The sequence below is a fragment of the Trachypithecus francoisi genome, unplaced genomic scaffold, assembly GCF_009764315.1.
Source record: "Trachypithecus francoisi isolate TF-2019V2 unplaced genomic scaffold, Tfra_2.0 Lachesis_group8, whole genome shotgun sequence".
In the NCBI taxonomy this organism is placed as follows: domain Eukaryota; kingdom Metazoa; phylum Chordata; class Mammalia; order Primates; family Cercopithecidae; genus Trachypithecus; species Trachypithecus francoisi.
In genome coordinates, this window is record NW_022681473.1 from 98380196 (window position 1) to 98394518 (window position 14323).

At 40.1% G+C, this 14323-nt stretch overlaps 1 protein-coding gene across 3 annotated transcripts in view; it reads right to left on the reverse strand.

The window, feature by feature from the left end:
• LOC117080005 (protein NPAT) overlaps positions 1–14323 on the reverse strand; it is a 65284-nt gene that overhangs the window by 16072 nt on the left and 34889 nt on the right. For all 3 annotated transcript variants that reach the window (XM_033204464.1, XM_033204462.1, XM_033204463.1), the window contains exons 7-13: positions 13548–13629; positions 11926–12013; positions 10846–10937; positions 10675–10762; positions 5746–5842; positions 5008–5136; positions 670–2325 (exon numbers count right to left, since the gene is read on the reverse strand). In XM_033204464.1, the coding sequence (XP_033060355.1) occupies positions 670–2325; positions 5008–5136; positions 5746–5842; positions 10675–10762; positions 10846–10937; positions 11926–12013; positions 13548–13629 (2232 nt within the window). The remainder of the gene's footprint in view (positions 1–669; positions 2326–5007; positions 5137–5745; positions 5843–10674; positions 10763–10845; positions 10938–11925; positions 12014–13547; positions 13630–14323) is intronic.

Here is a 14323-nt window from a genome sequence, read left to right on the forward strand (position 1 = left end):
GACCATGACTATAAGAGCTATTTTTAAAAACCCCCCACAACACTGGGTTTTATACAGCTATGTGATGAATTAGTCCGTCTTTTCTGTTTCTTGTAACTTATTAGCACATAGATTGAGAAGTATTTCTGAACAGAAAAAAGGAAAAAACCCACTAAAACCCACAGCTTACTAGATTAAGAAAAAAAAAAAGTTTGAATTAGCTAGCATAAAGCAGCAGCATAACCACAAATTTCAGAATCTTTTCTCTTTTTTTTTTTTTTTTTTTTGAGACGGAGTCTCGCTCTGTCGCCCAGGCTGGAGCGCAGTGGCCGGATCTCAGCTCACTGCAAGCTCCGCCTCCCGGGTTTACGCCATTCTCCTGCCTCAGCCTCCCGAGTAGCTGGGACTACAGGCGCCCGCCACCTCGCCCAGCTAGTTTTTTTGTATTTTTAGTAGAGACGGGGTTTCACCGTGTTAGCCAGGATGGTCTCGATCTCCTGACCTCGTGATCCGCCCGTCTCGGCCTCCCAAAGTGCTGGGATTACAGGCTTGAGCCACCGCGCCCGGCCCAGAATCTTTTCTCATACCATCTACCCATGAGTTACTACTTCCTAGTCAATAACAACACATACAAAAGAAATTAAGATCCCAACCCAGAGAAACGAATTTCAACTATGTTATTAAAGTTACCTTGTGAAAAGTTTGGTGACACAGCTTGGTTGACAGCAAAAACACTGTTTGACCTTGGTGGTGTCTGTAACTGAGGTGGCAGAGGTTGGGCAGTTATAGGGGCAGAATTTCCAGGCAACACCACTACATTAGACTGACTCACAGATGTTCCTAAGGCTGTTGGATCAGTCACACAGGTAGCTATCAGAATGTTATTTGAATTGCCAAAAGTTGTGCTTGTGGCCGGCATCAACTGTATATATCCTCCATCCTTGGAAACACATGGTGTAACATTAGCTGAAGAAGCAATGCCATCTTCATTCTGAGTGTTGTTTACTGCAGAGTCTTCAGATTTGAATGCTAAAAGACTCTGTTCCATTGAGGCTGAATCCCCTACTTCAGCATATACAACAGCACCTACAGTTTCTTCTGAAGACAGGCATTTAACTAATTCTGCATTTTTAGCAGGTGATTTAGTAGGAGAAGACAAGATTATAGTTGGCAGGTTTTCTCCATTAATACTAGAAACAGCACTGGTAAGTTCAGTATCTGAGGAAACAAATGGATCATCACTAATGATAACTTTGAGAGAGACGATATTTGATGCATCTATCTCTGCTGAGTTGTTGCTAGAAGGTTTATCATCAGTATTTTGGGACTCAGGGTGAGAATCTCCCACTGAAGAACACACAGATTCTGGAGGAAGAGAGTGACTGTTTTCTATAGGAGTGCCTTCTGGAGGCATCACTGCAACTTTCTCACAGTTATCATTTCCACCTAAAGACAGAAAAATAGTATTCTCTTCTTTTACAGAAGATGAAGGCTCTTGTGAATTCTCAGACTTGGATGGCTGAGCTTCATTTTCTGTATGATTTAACTCAGCAGATGTTGAATCATTAGATGGTTGTTTAGCAGAAGACAGCGAATCTTGAAGATGAATTTCTACTTGTTGTTCAGATACATTTAAATGTGAACCTTCAACAGACACAGGTAGTATTTCACTTTGAAGACAAGAATTATCTTGGCAGTTTGACAGCTGTGACATAACTGGTTCTAACACATTAATTTCTATTTTACTCTTGTGAATTTCACTAGAATCTGGTGACTTGGAACCATGAAAAGTAGTTTTAAGTTTTACTGTATCATTAGAATTTTCACAAAATTGACTTTTTTTAGATGGCTTTCCAGTTAATGAAGCATCTTGGGATAAAAGTTGAGAACTTTTCCCAGAGAGAATTAAGTTTTCATTGTTAACTTCACAACCAAGTGAAACAAATGAAGCTATTGGTATATCAGGCTGATCAGGCTGTAATTGAGATTCACTTGGTACATTTGAAGACAAAGAGTTCTTTTCAATCTCTATAGCCATTTCAGTTTCAGTGGACATCTGATTGGTGTATAATTCAGCACAATGTGGATTACATGCAGCATTAGAATTCCCTCTTTGGTTAAAGTCATTCAAATTAGGCACAGACTCAAAGGTAATGTCAATGTCACATTTCTGTTCAGTGGGTACAGCTGTTTTAAAGGCCTTTTTCTGTATGCTGGAGCTTATTTGGGAAAAATTTTCCTGGTCTTCCTGTCTAAGCACATCATGGTTGTTGCTATTCTTCAAAGCATTTAATGGGTCGTCATTCTGATAGGATGTACAAAATGGTGGCTGACCAGACTGACCATCTGCAAAATATCAGGCAGGTAGGCAGATAAGGTAAATATGTTCAGCTTCTATGGTAGTCATCTTTGCTATAAAACTTATTTTGCCAAGGAAATAACTCATCTTTGCATACCAGTAAGTGGAAGTCTGATACGCTGTGCTTCCCATTAACTGAGTATCAAAAAATTTACAGGTACTTTTTAGTGACTGATGACTTTTTACACAAGTGTCAATTTGTTTTCTAAGCTTCTTGGAAGACAGATGACACAAAGAAGGAAAAAGTAAAGAGGTTTAAAAAAATCTAGTATTTCAATAGGTAAAAAACATACTGGCTCCAAACATGAAATTTTGAAACACTTAACTTTTCAACTTCTAACATTTCTTCTGACCTTAATTTATCTACTGCCTCGGCCTCCCAAAGTGTTGGGATCACAGACATGAGCCACCACACCTGACTTATCTGACATATTCTTTTTTTTTTTGGAGACGGAGTCTCGCTCTGTCGCCCAGGCTGGAGTGCAGTGGCCAGATCTCAGCTCACTGCAAGCTCCGCCTCCCGGGTTTACGCCATTCTCCTGCCTCAGCCTCCCGAGTAGCTGGGACTACAGGCGCCCGCCACCACGCCCGGCTAGTTTTTTGTATTTTTTAGTAGAGACGGGGTTTCACCCTGTTAGCCAGGATGGTCTCGATCTCCTGACTTCGTGATCCGCCCGTCTCGGCCTCCCAAAGTGCTGGGATTACAGGCTTGAGCCACTGCGCCCGGCCATCTGACATATTCTTAAAGGTGAGATGGGGCCAAGTACATTTTGCATGATTGACACTCGATCTCATTGTGTACTCTTTAACATTAAACACATATTTACTGAAGACCAACCATGCTTTGTTAGTGGGATACAAAGATGAATGATCCAATCTCTAATCTTGGAGAGGTTAGTCAAGGAACCAACTATAGAAGAGAAAGTCATATAAGAAAGTATGGTAAAAACTGTAACAGCATAGGAAGAAAACGCACCATGAGAAAGCAGTATAAAGGAGGCACTGTATGAGAAGATCTTAAAAAATAAAGAGAGTATGATATGAGTAAGAGGAAAGAGTATTTCCTTTTCTTCTTTTGAGACAGAGTCTCGTCCTGTCGCCCAGGCCAGAGGGCAGTGGTACCATTCTCAGCTCACTGCAGCCTCTGCCTCTCAGGTTCATGTGATTCTCCTGCCTCAGCCTCTTGAGTAGCTGGGATCACAGGCGCACGCCACTACACCTGGCTAATTTTTATATTTTTAGTAGACATGGGGTTTCACCATGTTGGCTAGGCTGGTCCTGAATTCCTGACCTTAAGTAATCTGTCCTTCTTGGCCTCCCAAAGTGCTGGGATTACAGGCATGAGCCACCGTGCCTGGCCTGGAAAAAGTGTTTCAGAAAACAATACAGCATTCACAATTTAGGACAGAAAACATTAACTTGAATCAGTATGAAAAATGCTTTTTAAAAAACCAGAAAATGTATGTCAACTAGCATATACAGCAGTCTCCCATTATCTGCAGTTTTGCTTCGTGTGGTTTCAGTTACCTACAGTCAACCACAGTCTAAAAAGAGGTGAGTACAGTACAATAAGATATTGAGGAAGACTACATTCACATAACTTTTATTATAATATACTGTTATAACTGTCCCATTTTATTATTGTTAATTTCTTATTGTGCCTAATTTTAAATTAAACTTTACCATAGGTATGCCTGAACTGGAAAAAAACAGTAAATACTGATAGGTTTTGGTACCACCCAATTCAGGCACCCGCTGTGGGGCTTGGAATATATCCCCCACAGATAAGGGGGGACTACTCTAATTCTATTAAATGTGACACTTGCTGTTGAGTACAGAGCACATCGGAATCCTTATTGTGGAGAAAACAGTGGAAATTGTATATAGGCCACATAAATTCAGGATAAGTAGTTCCTCAGTGAAGTAGGAAGACTTTCTCAGAAAACAGAATTTCAAGTTTCACTTTGTACAGGGTAGAACACAACCTTCTAGACATGATATATACTGCAAAAACACAACCCACTATAATTCAGGCTAAGAAGAAATGGAGAATTGGACTTGATTGTTGGCAGAGGAATTAAAGGAGACACGTAGTCTGAGATTCTTGAAGGACAGGATGTGAATGAACATTGGAAGCCATCAGAGTTTTTAGTGGTGGGAGCAGTGATAACATTTAAAAACAGGTGAGCAGAAAAGATGTGCCTTAATAAAAATAAATGTTACAGACTTTTGAGCAACTGAACAACATTAATACTAAATTGCACATGTCAAGAATAGACTGAATTATAAAGGAATGAGGTTAAGTGTGGTGGCTCACACCTGTAATGCTACCTCTGCTTCCCAAAGTGTTGGGAGGATCGTTTGAGGCTGCATGCAGTGAGCTATGACTGTGCCACTGCACTCCAGCTTGGATGACAAGAGGGAGACCTCGTCTCAAGAAACAAAAACACACCAACAAAAAAAGCTTACAGTAAAAGAATGAATACCCCAAATTTTCTTTTTAATCAAACTACCAAAGATTTATAATTGCTTTTAACGGAGAGAAAAATACAAAAATGATTTGTAACAATCTGAACAACTTCTACTTCCAAATTAGTATTTTCTGCCTTTGAATTCTGAGACGAATATTAAGATTTGGATTGATGACATTAACAAAACCAAATTCTTACCAGATTCTTCTGTTTCAAAAGAACCTTTAACTGCTAGATTAGTTTCATCTGCTAAGACTATACTGGGATTGGATTCCATAGGTTGACTGGAAATACTTTGTGATATATTTTTATTATTCTTTGTTTTACCTGTTAAAAAGGGAATAGGCAAATAATTAAATGACCAAAACAAAAAATAAACATCAATCAATACAGCTTGTGGGTGATTAAGCAAATGTTAAACTTTGATTTAGGGTTTTATTAAAAAATGCTGCTTCTAATATCATTTACAAGTACAAAGATTTTTACACCAAATAGGTGTTTCTTAAACTTTAGCCCAGTAATTTGCATTTTCTAACGAGTTCTCACATAATGCTGAGATTGTTGGTTTGGGGGAACTATACTTTGAGAACTACTGCACTAAATCATAAGATTGAGGACAATGGCCAGTTTTTTGCATTCCCTTTGTACCATTCAATTGTGTTTAGTACATTTGTATAGTGGTCAACATCAACACATTCCCTGTTGGCTGGCAAAAATGCCACAAAAATAAAAAACAAAACTACTCTCCACTTTAACAGCTGAAGTTTCTCAGGTAAAAACAAACAAAACAACAAAAACTCCTTTAACATATCCATATGTCTGATTAAATGAAAACAATAACTTTTTTAGATACTCTGGGGAATGCTGATTCACTCCAGTTAAGTTACCAAAGAAACTGGAGAAGCCTTTTTTTCTGTCTTGAAATAGTCTCCTTACCATAGTCAAAGAGATCAAAGAGTGCCTGAAATGCTGGGTCTGATTCTGTCTGTTCCAATATGTCCTGTATAGCTTCCTCAGACATGTGAATTTCACTCTGCAAGAAAGGAGTAGGGTGAAGGCATGATTCTAACTGAATTTATATATATTTACATACTGTATGTATATATGAAACAAGGTCTCACTCTTTTGCCCAGGCTGGAGTGTAGTGGTACAGTGGTATAGTCACTGTAGCTCACTATAATCTGAAATTCCTGGGCTCAACTGATGCTCCTGCCTCAGCCTCTTGAGTAGCTGGGACTACAGGTGCACCATTATGCCCAGCTTACTTTATTTTATTTTATTTTTGGTAGAGATGGGGTTGCTACATTGCCCAGGCTAGTCCTGAACTCTTGGGCTCAAGTGATCTTCTTGCCTCAGCCTCCCAGAGCACTCGGATTATAGACGTGGGCCACTGTGCCCAGTTTGAATAATATGATTTAATACCAGCAAAATAATTAGCAGACACTTGACTATTTTTGACTTTTTATATAGTAGCATTCCCCCCACTCCAAGACAATTTCCAATGATATGCTCATTTAAAACAAATTAAAACAAAACTAGATAGAAGGTGACGGTTTCCTAATCCTACTTCTTAGAGGTAAGAACTTTGGTGAATATATTCCTAAACATTAAAATGATATAAAATGGGCCAGGCGCGGTGGCTCAAGCCTGTAATCCCAGCACTTTGGGAGGCCGAGATGGTCGGATCACGAGGTCAGGAGATCGAGACCATCCTGGCTAACACGGTGAAACCCCGTCTCTACTAAAAAAATACAAAAAAAAAAAACTAGCCGGGTGAGGTGGCGGGCGCCTGTAGTCCCAGCTACTGGGGAGGCTGAGGCAGGAGAATGGCGTAAACCCAGGAGGCGGAGCTTGCAGTGAGCTGAGATCCGGCCACTGCACTCCAGCCTGGGCGACAGAGCGAGACTCCGTCTCAAAAAAAAAAAAAAAAAGATATAAAATGAATATATGTATATAAATGGAAATAATATTATACTATAAAGTTTTTTTTTTTTTTTTGAGACAGGGTGTCACTCTGTCACCCAAGCTGGAGTGGAATGCAGTGGCGCACAGTTCACTGCAGCCTTGACCTCCCAGGCTCAGGTGATCCTCTCACCTCAGCCTTCTGAGTAGCTGAAACTACACATGTGCCACCACACCCAGCTAGTTTTTGTATTTTTGGTAGAGATGGGGTTTCACCATGTTGCCCAGGCTGGTCTTGAACTCCTGGGTTCAAGCGATCCACTCACCTCAGCCTCCCAAACTGCTGGGACTATAGCCATGAGTTACTGTGCCTGGCCCATACTATAAAGTTCTATAATCTACTTTCTTTACATTATTACTCTTGTAGACTGCTTTATAGGTCCTTCAATATATACCTCTTTTATCCCTTTTATCTGTCTGCTATGGGTTCTTCATGTAAAATGCTTTCCTTAAACGTTGCCAATCCTTATCTATTCAGCTTTAAAACTAACATGCCAAAACCTACCTCAAAAGCCCCGTACCAATGGCAGGGGTGAGCTTGTCAACTACAAGCTAAGCTATGGAATAATGTTGTAGAACCATCTGTATTTTTAGTTCTTTTCTTTTGAGTCAGTCATATTTCTTGCTGTGAGGGCTCATGACGGACAAGTGTTTCTGGAGGAGCATGAGAAATAGGGAGTAGATACAGGGTTTAACTCCTTCCTTAATTTTGCACCTTATTATCCTGTTTGTAGCCTCAGCTTTAAGAGGCACTTTTAGACGTCCTGGTGCTACTTCTTGAGCCTTTTGGCTCAAGTTACAAAATTCCCTATACTGTCTTAAAAACTATTATTTAAATCTTAATTCTTTTTAGTTTTGAGATGGAGTCTCACTCTGTCGCCTAAGCTGGAGTGCAGTGGCGCGATCTCGTCTCACTGCAACTCCGCCTCCCGGGTTCAAGTGATTTTCCGCCTCAGCCTTCTCAGTAGCTGGGACTACAGGTGCGCACCACCACATCTAGCTAATTTTTGGTAGAGGTGGGGTTTCACCATGTTGGCCAGGCTGGTCTCGAACTCCTGAACTCAGGTGATCCACCTGCCTCAGCCTCCCAAACTGCTGGGATTACAGGCATGAGCCACCGCACCCAGCTAAATCTTAATTCTTAACTTTCTACAAATACAGTATTATGAACAACCAAGAACAGTAGGTTGTGCCTTTACTTTCTTACAATCCTTCACAGTATTTAACAAAGTACCCGGATTATGGTAAGCATCTGATGTATTTGTAGAGAAACAATAAGCAAAAAGTTGGAGGATACAAAAACTTAGAACACAGCATATATATTTGTTTTTTGGTTTTGAGACAGTGTCTTGTTCTGTTGCCCAGGCTGGAGTGTAGTGGTGAAATCACAGCTCACTGCAGCCTCAAGCACCCAGGCTCAAGTGATCTTCCCATTTCAGCCTCCCGAGTAGTTGGGACAACAGGTGCATGCAACAACACCTGGCTAATTTTTTAAAAAATTTTTTGTATAGATGAGGTCTCATTATATTGTCCAGGCTGGTCTTGAACTTCTGGGCTCAAGCATCCTCCTGCCGTGGCCTCTCAAAGTGCTGGGATTAAAGCTATGAGCCACTGTGCCTGGCCCATATTTATTAAATGGTAAGGTAACAGAGGTTTTTAAAAGAAGTACTGGTAGAACTGACAAAGAGAAAAACAACTCAAGGGCTCAATGGCTTTCTCAGAATTCAACTGAAAGAAAACCTGCTCTAATACACTCACATGGGCATGCCAATAAAAATATTTCCATTGTCCAATGGTCCAAGTAAAAAGATGTCCTAAAATCACAATTGCAGCTGCTCTTCAAAAAGGGTATTTGGGTCAGGTGAGGTAGCTCACACCTGTAATCCCAGTACTTTGAGAGGCCGAGGCAGGCAGATCACCTGAGGCCAGGAGTTCAAGACCATCCTGGTCAACATGGTAAAACCTAGTCTCTACTAAAAATACAAAAATTAGCCAAGTGTGGAGGCACATGCCTATAATCCCAGCTACTTGGGAGGCTGAGGCAAGAGAATCATTTGAACTCGGGAGGCAGAGGTTGTAGTGAGCAGAGATCGTGCTACTGCACTCCAGCCTGGGCGACCCAGTGATACTCCATCTCAAAAAACAAAACCAAACAAAAACCAAAAATTATTTGAGCATGGTGGCATGTGCCTGTAGTCCCAGCTACTGAGAAGGCTGAGGTGGGAGTTATTGCTTGAGCTGAGGGAGATCAAGGCTACTGTGAGCCATGATTGAGCCACTGCACTCAAGCCTGGGCAACAGAGTGAGACCCCCGTCTCAAAAAAAAAAAAAAAAAAAAAAGTATATTAAAGGATAGCTGCACATCAACCAACCTTTTTTTTTTTTTTTTTTTTGTCGAGACAGACTCTCGCTCAGTCGCCCAGGCTGGAGTGCAGCAGCCTGATCTCGGCTCACTGCAAGCTCTGCCTCCTGGGTTCAAGCCATTCTCCTGCCTCAGCCCCCTGAGTAGCTGGGACTACAAGCGCCCGCCACCACGCCCGGCTAATTTTTTGCATTTTTAGTAGAGACGGGGTTTCACTGTGTTAGCCAGGATGGTCTCGATCTCCTGACCTCGTGACCCACCTGTCTCAGCCTCCCAAAGTTCTGGGAATACAGGCGTGAACCACCGCACCCAGCCCAACAAATCTTAAAACATAGACTGTTATATTTCTCCCTTACTAGCTCACTCTCCTTTGTATTTACTACCAATGAATAGCAACAGTGACCACTGTCCCCATCTTTCTTCTCTTAGTATTAAGGCTCACAGGCAAACTGTCATTTGGTTAACAATCTTTCTTTTTAAAAAGGTCTTGTTCATTTTATTGGCTGGGCATGGTGGCTCACGGCTGTAATCCCAGCACTTTGGAAGACCGAGGTGGGTGGATCACGAGGTCAGGAGATGGAGACCATCCTGGCTAACACAGTGAAACCCTGTCTCTACTAAAAATACAAAAAAATTGGCCAGGCGTGGTGGCGGGTGCCTATAGTCCAGCTACTCGGGAAGCTGAGGCAGGAGAATGGTGTGAACCCGGGAGGCAGAGTTTGCAGTGAGCTGACACTGTGCCACTGCACTCCAGCCTGGGAAACAAAGACTCTGTCTCAAAAAAAAAAAAAAGTCTTGTTCATTTTATTTAGTTAACTATTACTTGGATTCAATAGATATCTTTTTTTCTTATTTTTTTGAGACAGGGTCTCACTCTGTCGCCCAGGCTGGAGAGCAGTGGTGCGATCTCCACTCACTGCAATCTTTGCCTCCTGGATTCAAGGATTCTCCTGCTTCAGCCACCTGAGCTGCTGGGATAACAAGCACGTGTCATGATGCCCATCTAATTTTTGCATTTTTGGTAGAGATGGGATTTTGCCAATGTTGGCCAGGATGGTCTTGAATTCCTGGCCTTAAGTGATCTGTCCTCCTTGGCCTCCCAAAGTGCTGGGATAACAGGCATTGAGCCACCGTGCCTGGCCCCATCACATATCTTTAATATATCATTCCATTGTTTCTCTAAAGTATTATACAATTCGTAGCAGTGCAGAAGAAATGTAATTTATATAAACACTGTATTACTGTTTATTACACACAAATATACCCACTAACCAATTTTTAAGTATTAAATACTTAGGAATTCATGACTGTGGAGGCAATACAGATTCTATTTTAAGTCATCATCTGATGTGTTTTTCAGGAACAGATTACATTCAATGAATGAAGAAAAGTTTGATCTTACTATTGTAAATCATTTTATCTAATTAGATGGCAAATCATAACATCTTATGTTGGCAATGGTTTTGAAATGAAACCAAAATACCATCAATCTTAAGTATAAGTAACACACACGCACACATGTGCACCCCAACCACCCATACCGGAAGTCCTAGGAATTCATCAATTGAAGTCTCTGGCTCCATAGGGTTGTTATCTGTTTGCTTAGGTACTTGGGCAATATTGTTATCACTGTTAATAAAGAAAGAAAAATCTTTATTATAGTTATGCAATTAGGCAAAAACAATTAGGCATTTTAAACATATACAGCTTACCTAGTTAAAAATTTATTTATGTTTTCTGCTAGCTTTTCTTGAAGAGATTTGTTGCTTAGTATTTTTTCTCGTGCATTTTCAATAACCATTTGCTGGAAAAGAAAGCCACTGTTAGCAAAAGGACAATAAAGAGTATTCTGCTATTTAATATTTATTAGAAAAGAACAAACCGGTAAGAGTTGGATAGTTTTAATAAACCTAAATGGAAACTCAGAAGTTGTGGTGGCTCCCTCCATATTAATACCTGAATAGAACACTATAACTTGCAAATGTTTTCACAGATCTTTCACCAACTCTTTCTTATATACTTCCACACTCATCATCAAACCCCAGTAAATGCCCTATTTTTACAGTGTCCCTCTGTAGCCCAGGCTGGAGTGCAGTGGCACGATCTCGGTTCACTGCAACCTCCACCTCCCAGTTCAAGCAATTCTTGTGCCTCAGCCTCCTGAATAACAGCTGGGATTATGGGCGTGCGCCATCACACCCAGCTAATTTTTGTATTTTTAGTAGAGATAGTTGGCCAGGCTGGTCTTGAATTCCTGGCCTCAAGAGATCGGCTCCCCTTGGCCTCTCAAAGTGCTGGGATTACAGGTATAAGCCACTACTCACTAGATGTTTTTTTTTTTTTTTGAGACAGGGTCTCACTCTGTCACTCAGGCTTGAGTGTTGTGGTATGATCATGGCTTGCTGCAGCCTCGACCTCCCAGGCTCAAGCAATCCTCCCATCTCAGCCTCCCAAGCAGCGAGGACTACAGACAAGCACTACTACACCTAGCCAATTTTTGTATTTTTTGTAGAGACGGGGTTTTACCATGTTGCCCAGGTTGGTCTTGAACTCCTGAGCTCAAGCAATCTGCCTGCCTCAGCTTCCCAAAGTGCTGGGATTATAGGTGTTTGCCACAGCACCTGGGCAGTATTTTATTAAATGATCCAACAACAACAATATATTTATAGATATCTATAAACTTACCACTGTTTCTTTATTTGATACATATATACATACATAGATATACATATATATCTGTATTTTTTAACTCAGGAATATTTTAAGTTGCAAAGTTTGGCAGAGTCACTTACTTTTTCTACTGCAAATGCGTTTGGATCTTGGAAATTCCGTATTGTTGAATGAGGGCCAGACAAAGTGGTACTTTTTCTCTGAGATTCACTGAAACACATTTTAAAAGCTTTTCTTTTAACCACTATGTTTAACGGATTTAAAGATAAATACATATACAGACATAAATTTTAAGATCACCATAGCAGAACAGATACAGTTGTCCCTGTATCTGTAGGGGGCTGGGTGTAGGGGGCTGGTTTCATGACCCCCAAGGATACCAAAATCCACATGTACTCAAGTCCTACAGGCTGCACTAGGAAGCCCATGTACTCAAAAAGTCAGCACACTGCATCTAGGTAGGTTTTACTACTAAATTTTCAATCTGTGTTTGGTTGAAAAAAAACTTGAGTATAAATGAACCCATGCAGTTCAAACCCGTGTTGTTCATGGTCAACTGTATATTCTCTATTTGTGGTAGGAACAAAGGGGAAGTACAAAAAGTATTAGTAGTCTTGGATTCAAAAAAATGAGTTTGAAGTCTAGCTTTACCACTTACTACCTATGCGGTCTGAAGCACAGCAAGCTCTGACTCTCTAACCCACTTTATAATGACCAACTGCATTACTGGGTTTACTAAAGAATGGAATGAAATAAAGTATATATAAAGACTTTATTTAAAAAGTCAAGGTTCCTATAAATGTTAAATATTAATATTGCTCTTTTATGGCTGCGCATGGTGGCTCACATCTGTAATCCCAGCAATTTGGGAGGCCAAGGTGGGAAGATCACTTGAAGCCAGGAGTTTGAGACTAGCCTGGGCAACAAAGTGAGACCCCCCATCTCTACAAAAAATAAAAAAATTAGCTGGGTGTGGTGGCATGTGCCTGTGGTGCTGGCTACTAGGGAGGCTAAGGTGGGAGGATCTTCTGAGCCCACAAGTTCGAGGCTGCAATGAGTTATGATCGCACCACTATACTCCAGCCTGGCCAAGACAGCAAGCAAGGCCCTATCTCTAAAAATAAATAAATCGATATTACTGTTTGTTATTTTATATGGTGAAGTGAGAAAGGCTCCAACAAAGGACGCTGAGGTCAGTCTTGAATGAAAGACAACCAAAAGTAAAAACTCTAACAAAAATATCCAGGGCTTGGCAACTAAGAAACTAGAAGAAACATTTTAAAACTACTATTTCTTTTTAAAAATATCCTTCAAACAAAGACACACAGGGTAAGTAAGACAGAAAAACACTTTTCTCAAAGATTGTGCCTGGAAAAATTCCATCAATTGATCTTAGGACTTTAAATGTGTGTGCAGCATAGAACATAATGGTATTATTTACATTCGGTTAAAAAACATGGACTTCAAAAAATCTGGGATAACATCATTTGTAAGATATACCATTATTTTATATACAATTACAGAATAAACATATTTCCCATGAAACAGTGATATGCCATTAATTGAGATGCAACCCAATTTCAGGCGGGTTAGAATGTGAAGAAAGACAATGTATTTTGGAATAGTTCTAATAACAGATCAGAACATAATCTGGTCTTATTAGTTTATTCACAATGTAAGTATCCTGATATAATTTTTTTTTTAAATGGATATGGGTAACTTGTCTCTTTTAAAAAGCATTTACCTTTTGCGTCTACCGGGAGACATTAAACTGGCATGTGCTTTCTTTTCCTGAGCACCAGGAATGACGTTTAAAGCTTCTCCAGCTGTATTTCAAGAAAACATAACAGTAAGCCAAAGAAATGGAATAGTTTTCTAAACTTGTAATGGGATAAAAAGCTTTAAATAGTCATTATTATTTTATGTTAAATTCAATTAACATGTACTGAGTGCCTACCATGTATAAAGCATGGGAAAAGATATTAAGATCAATAAAACATAGTCTTTATGCTTTAAGGTTTTACAATAAAATGCAAAGTACAGTATAGTATCAACAAAAAATAATATGGTAGAATGGAAAAAGTCTAAGAAGTATAAACTAAGCATTCTGGGTGTAGAAAAGGATTTGGAAAAGGTGAAAATGGGGGAGATCTTGATGGCAATAAATTTTAACTGCACAGAAAGATAACTGGTTTGTGAACTGAGAGTGTTAACTCCTGAATTCTAATCCCAACTCAATTAACTACCTTCTTATCCCTTACTATCATGTGTTTTCAAAAGCTTCAAGTATGCAACAAATAAGATATACCACACGCTCTCTAAGGATATTCCTAACTCTAAGGTTCAGCCAGGCATATGTAGGATTTCTAACATGTAAAGATAGAGGAGAAGTGGAAAGGCATTCCTCATTCCAGGAGGACAGACTGATATCAACAAAGGCAAGGAGGTAGAAAATATAATGTACATTCCATTTAAAATCAAATACAACAAGGTCCTTTTCTCTTAATGCCAAAAATGGAG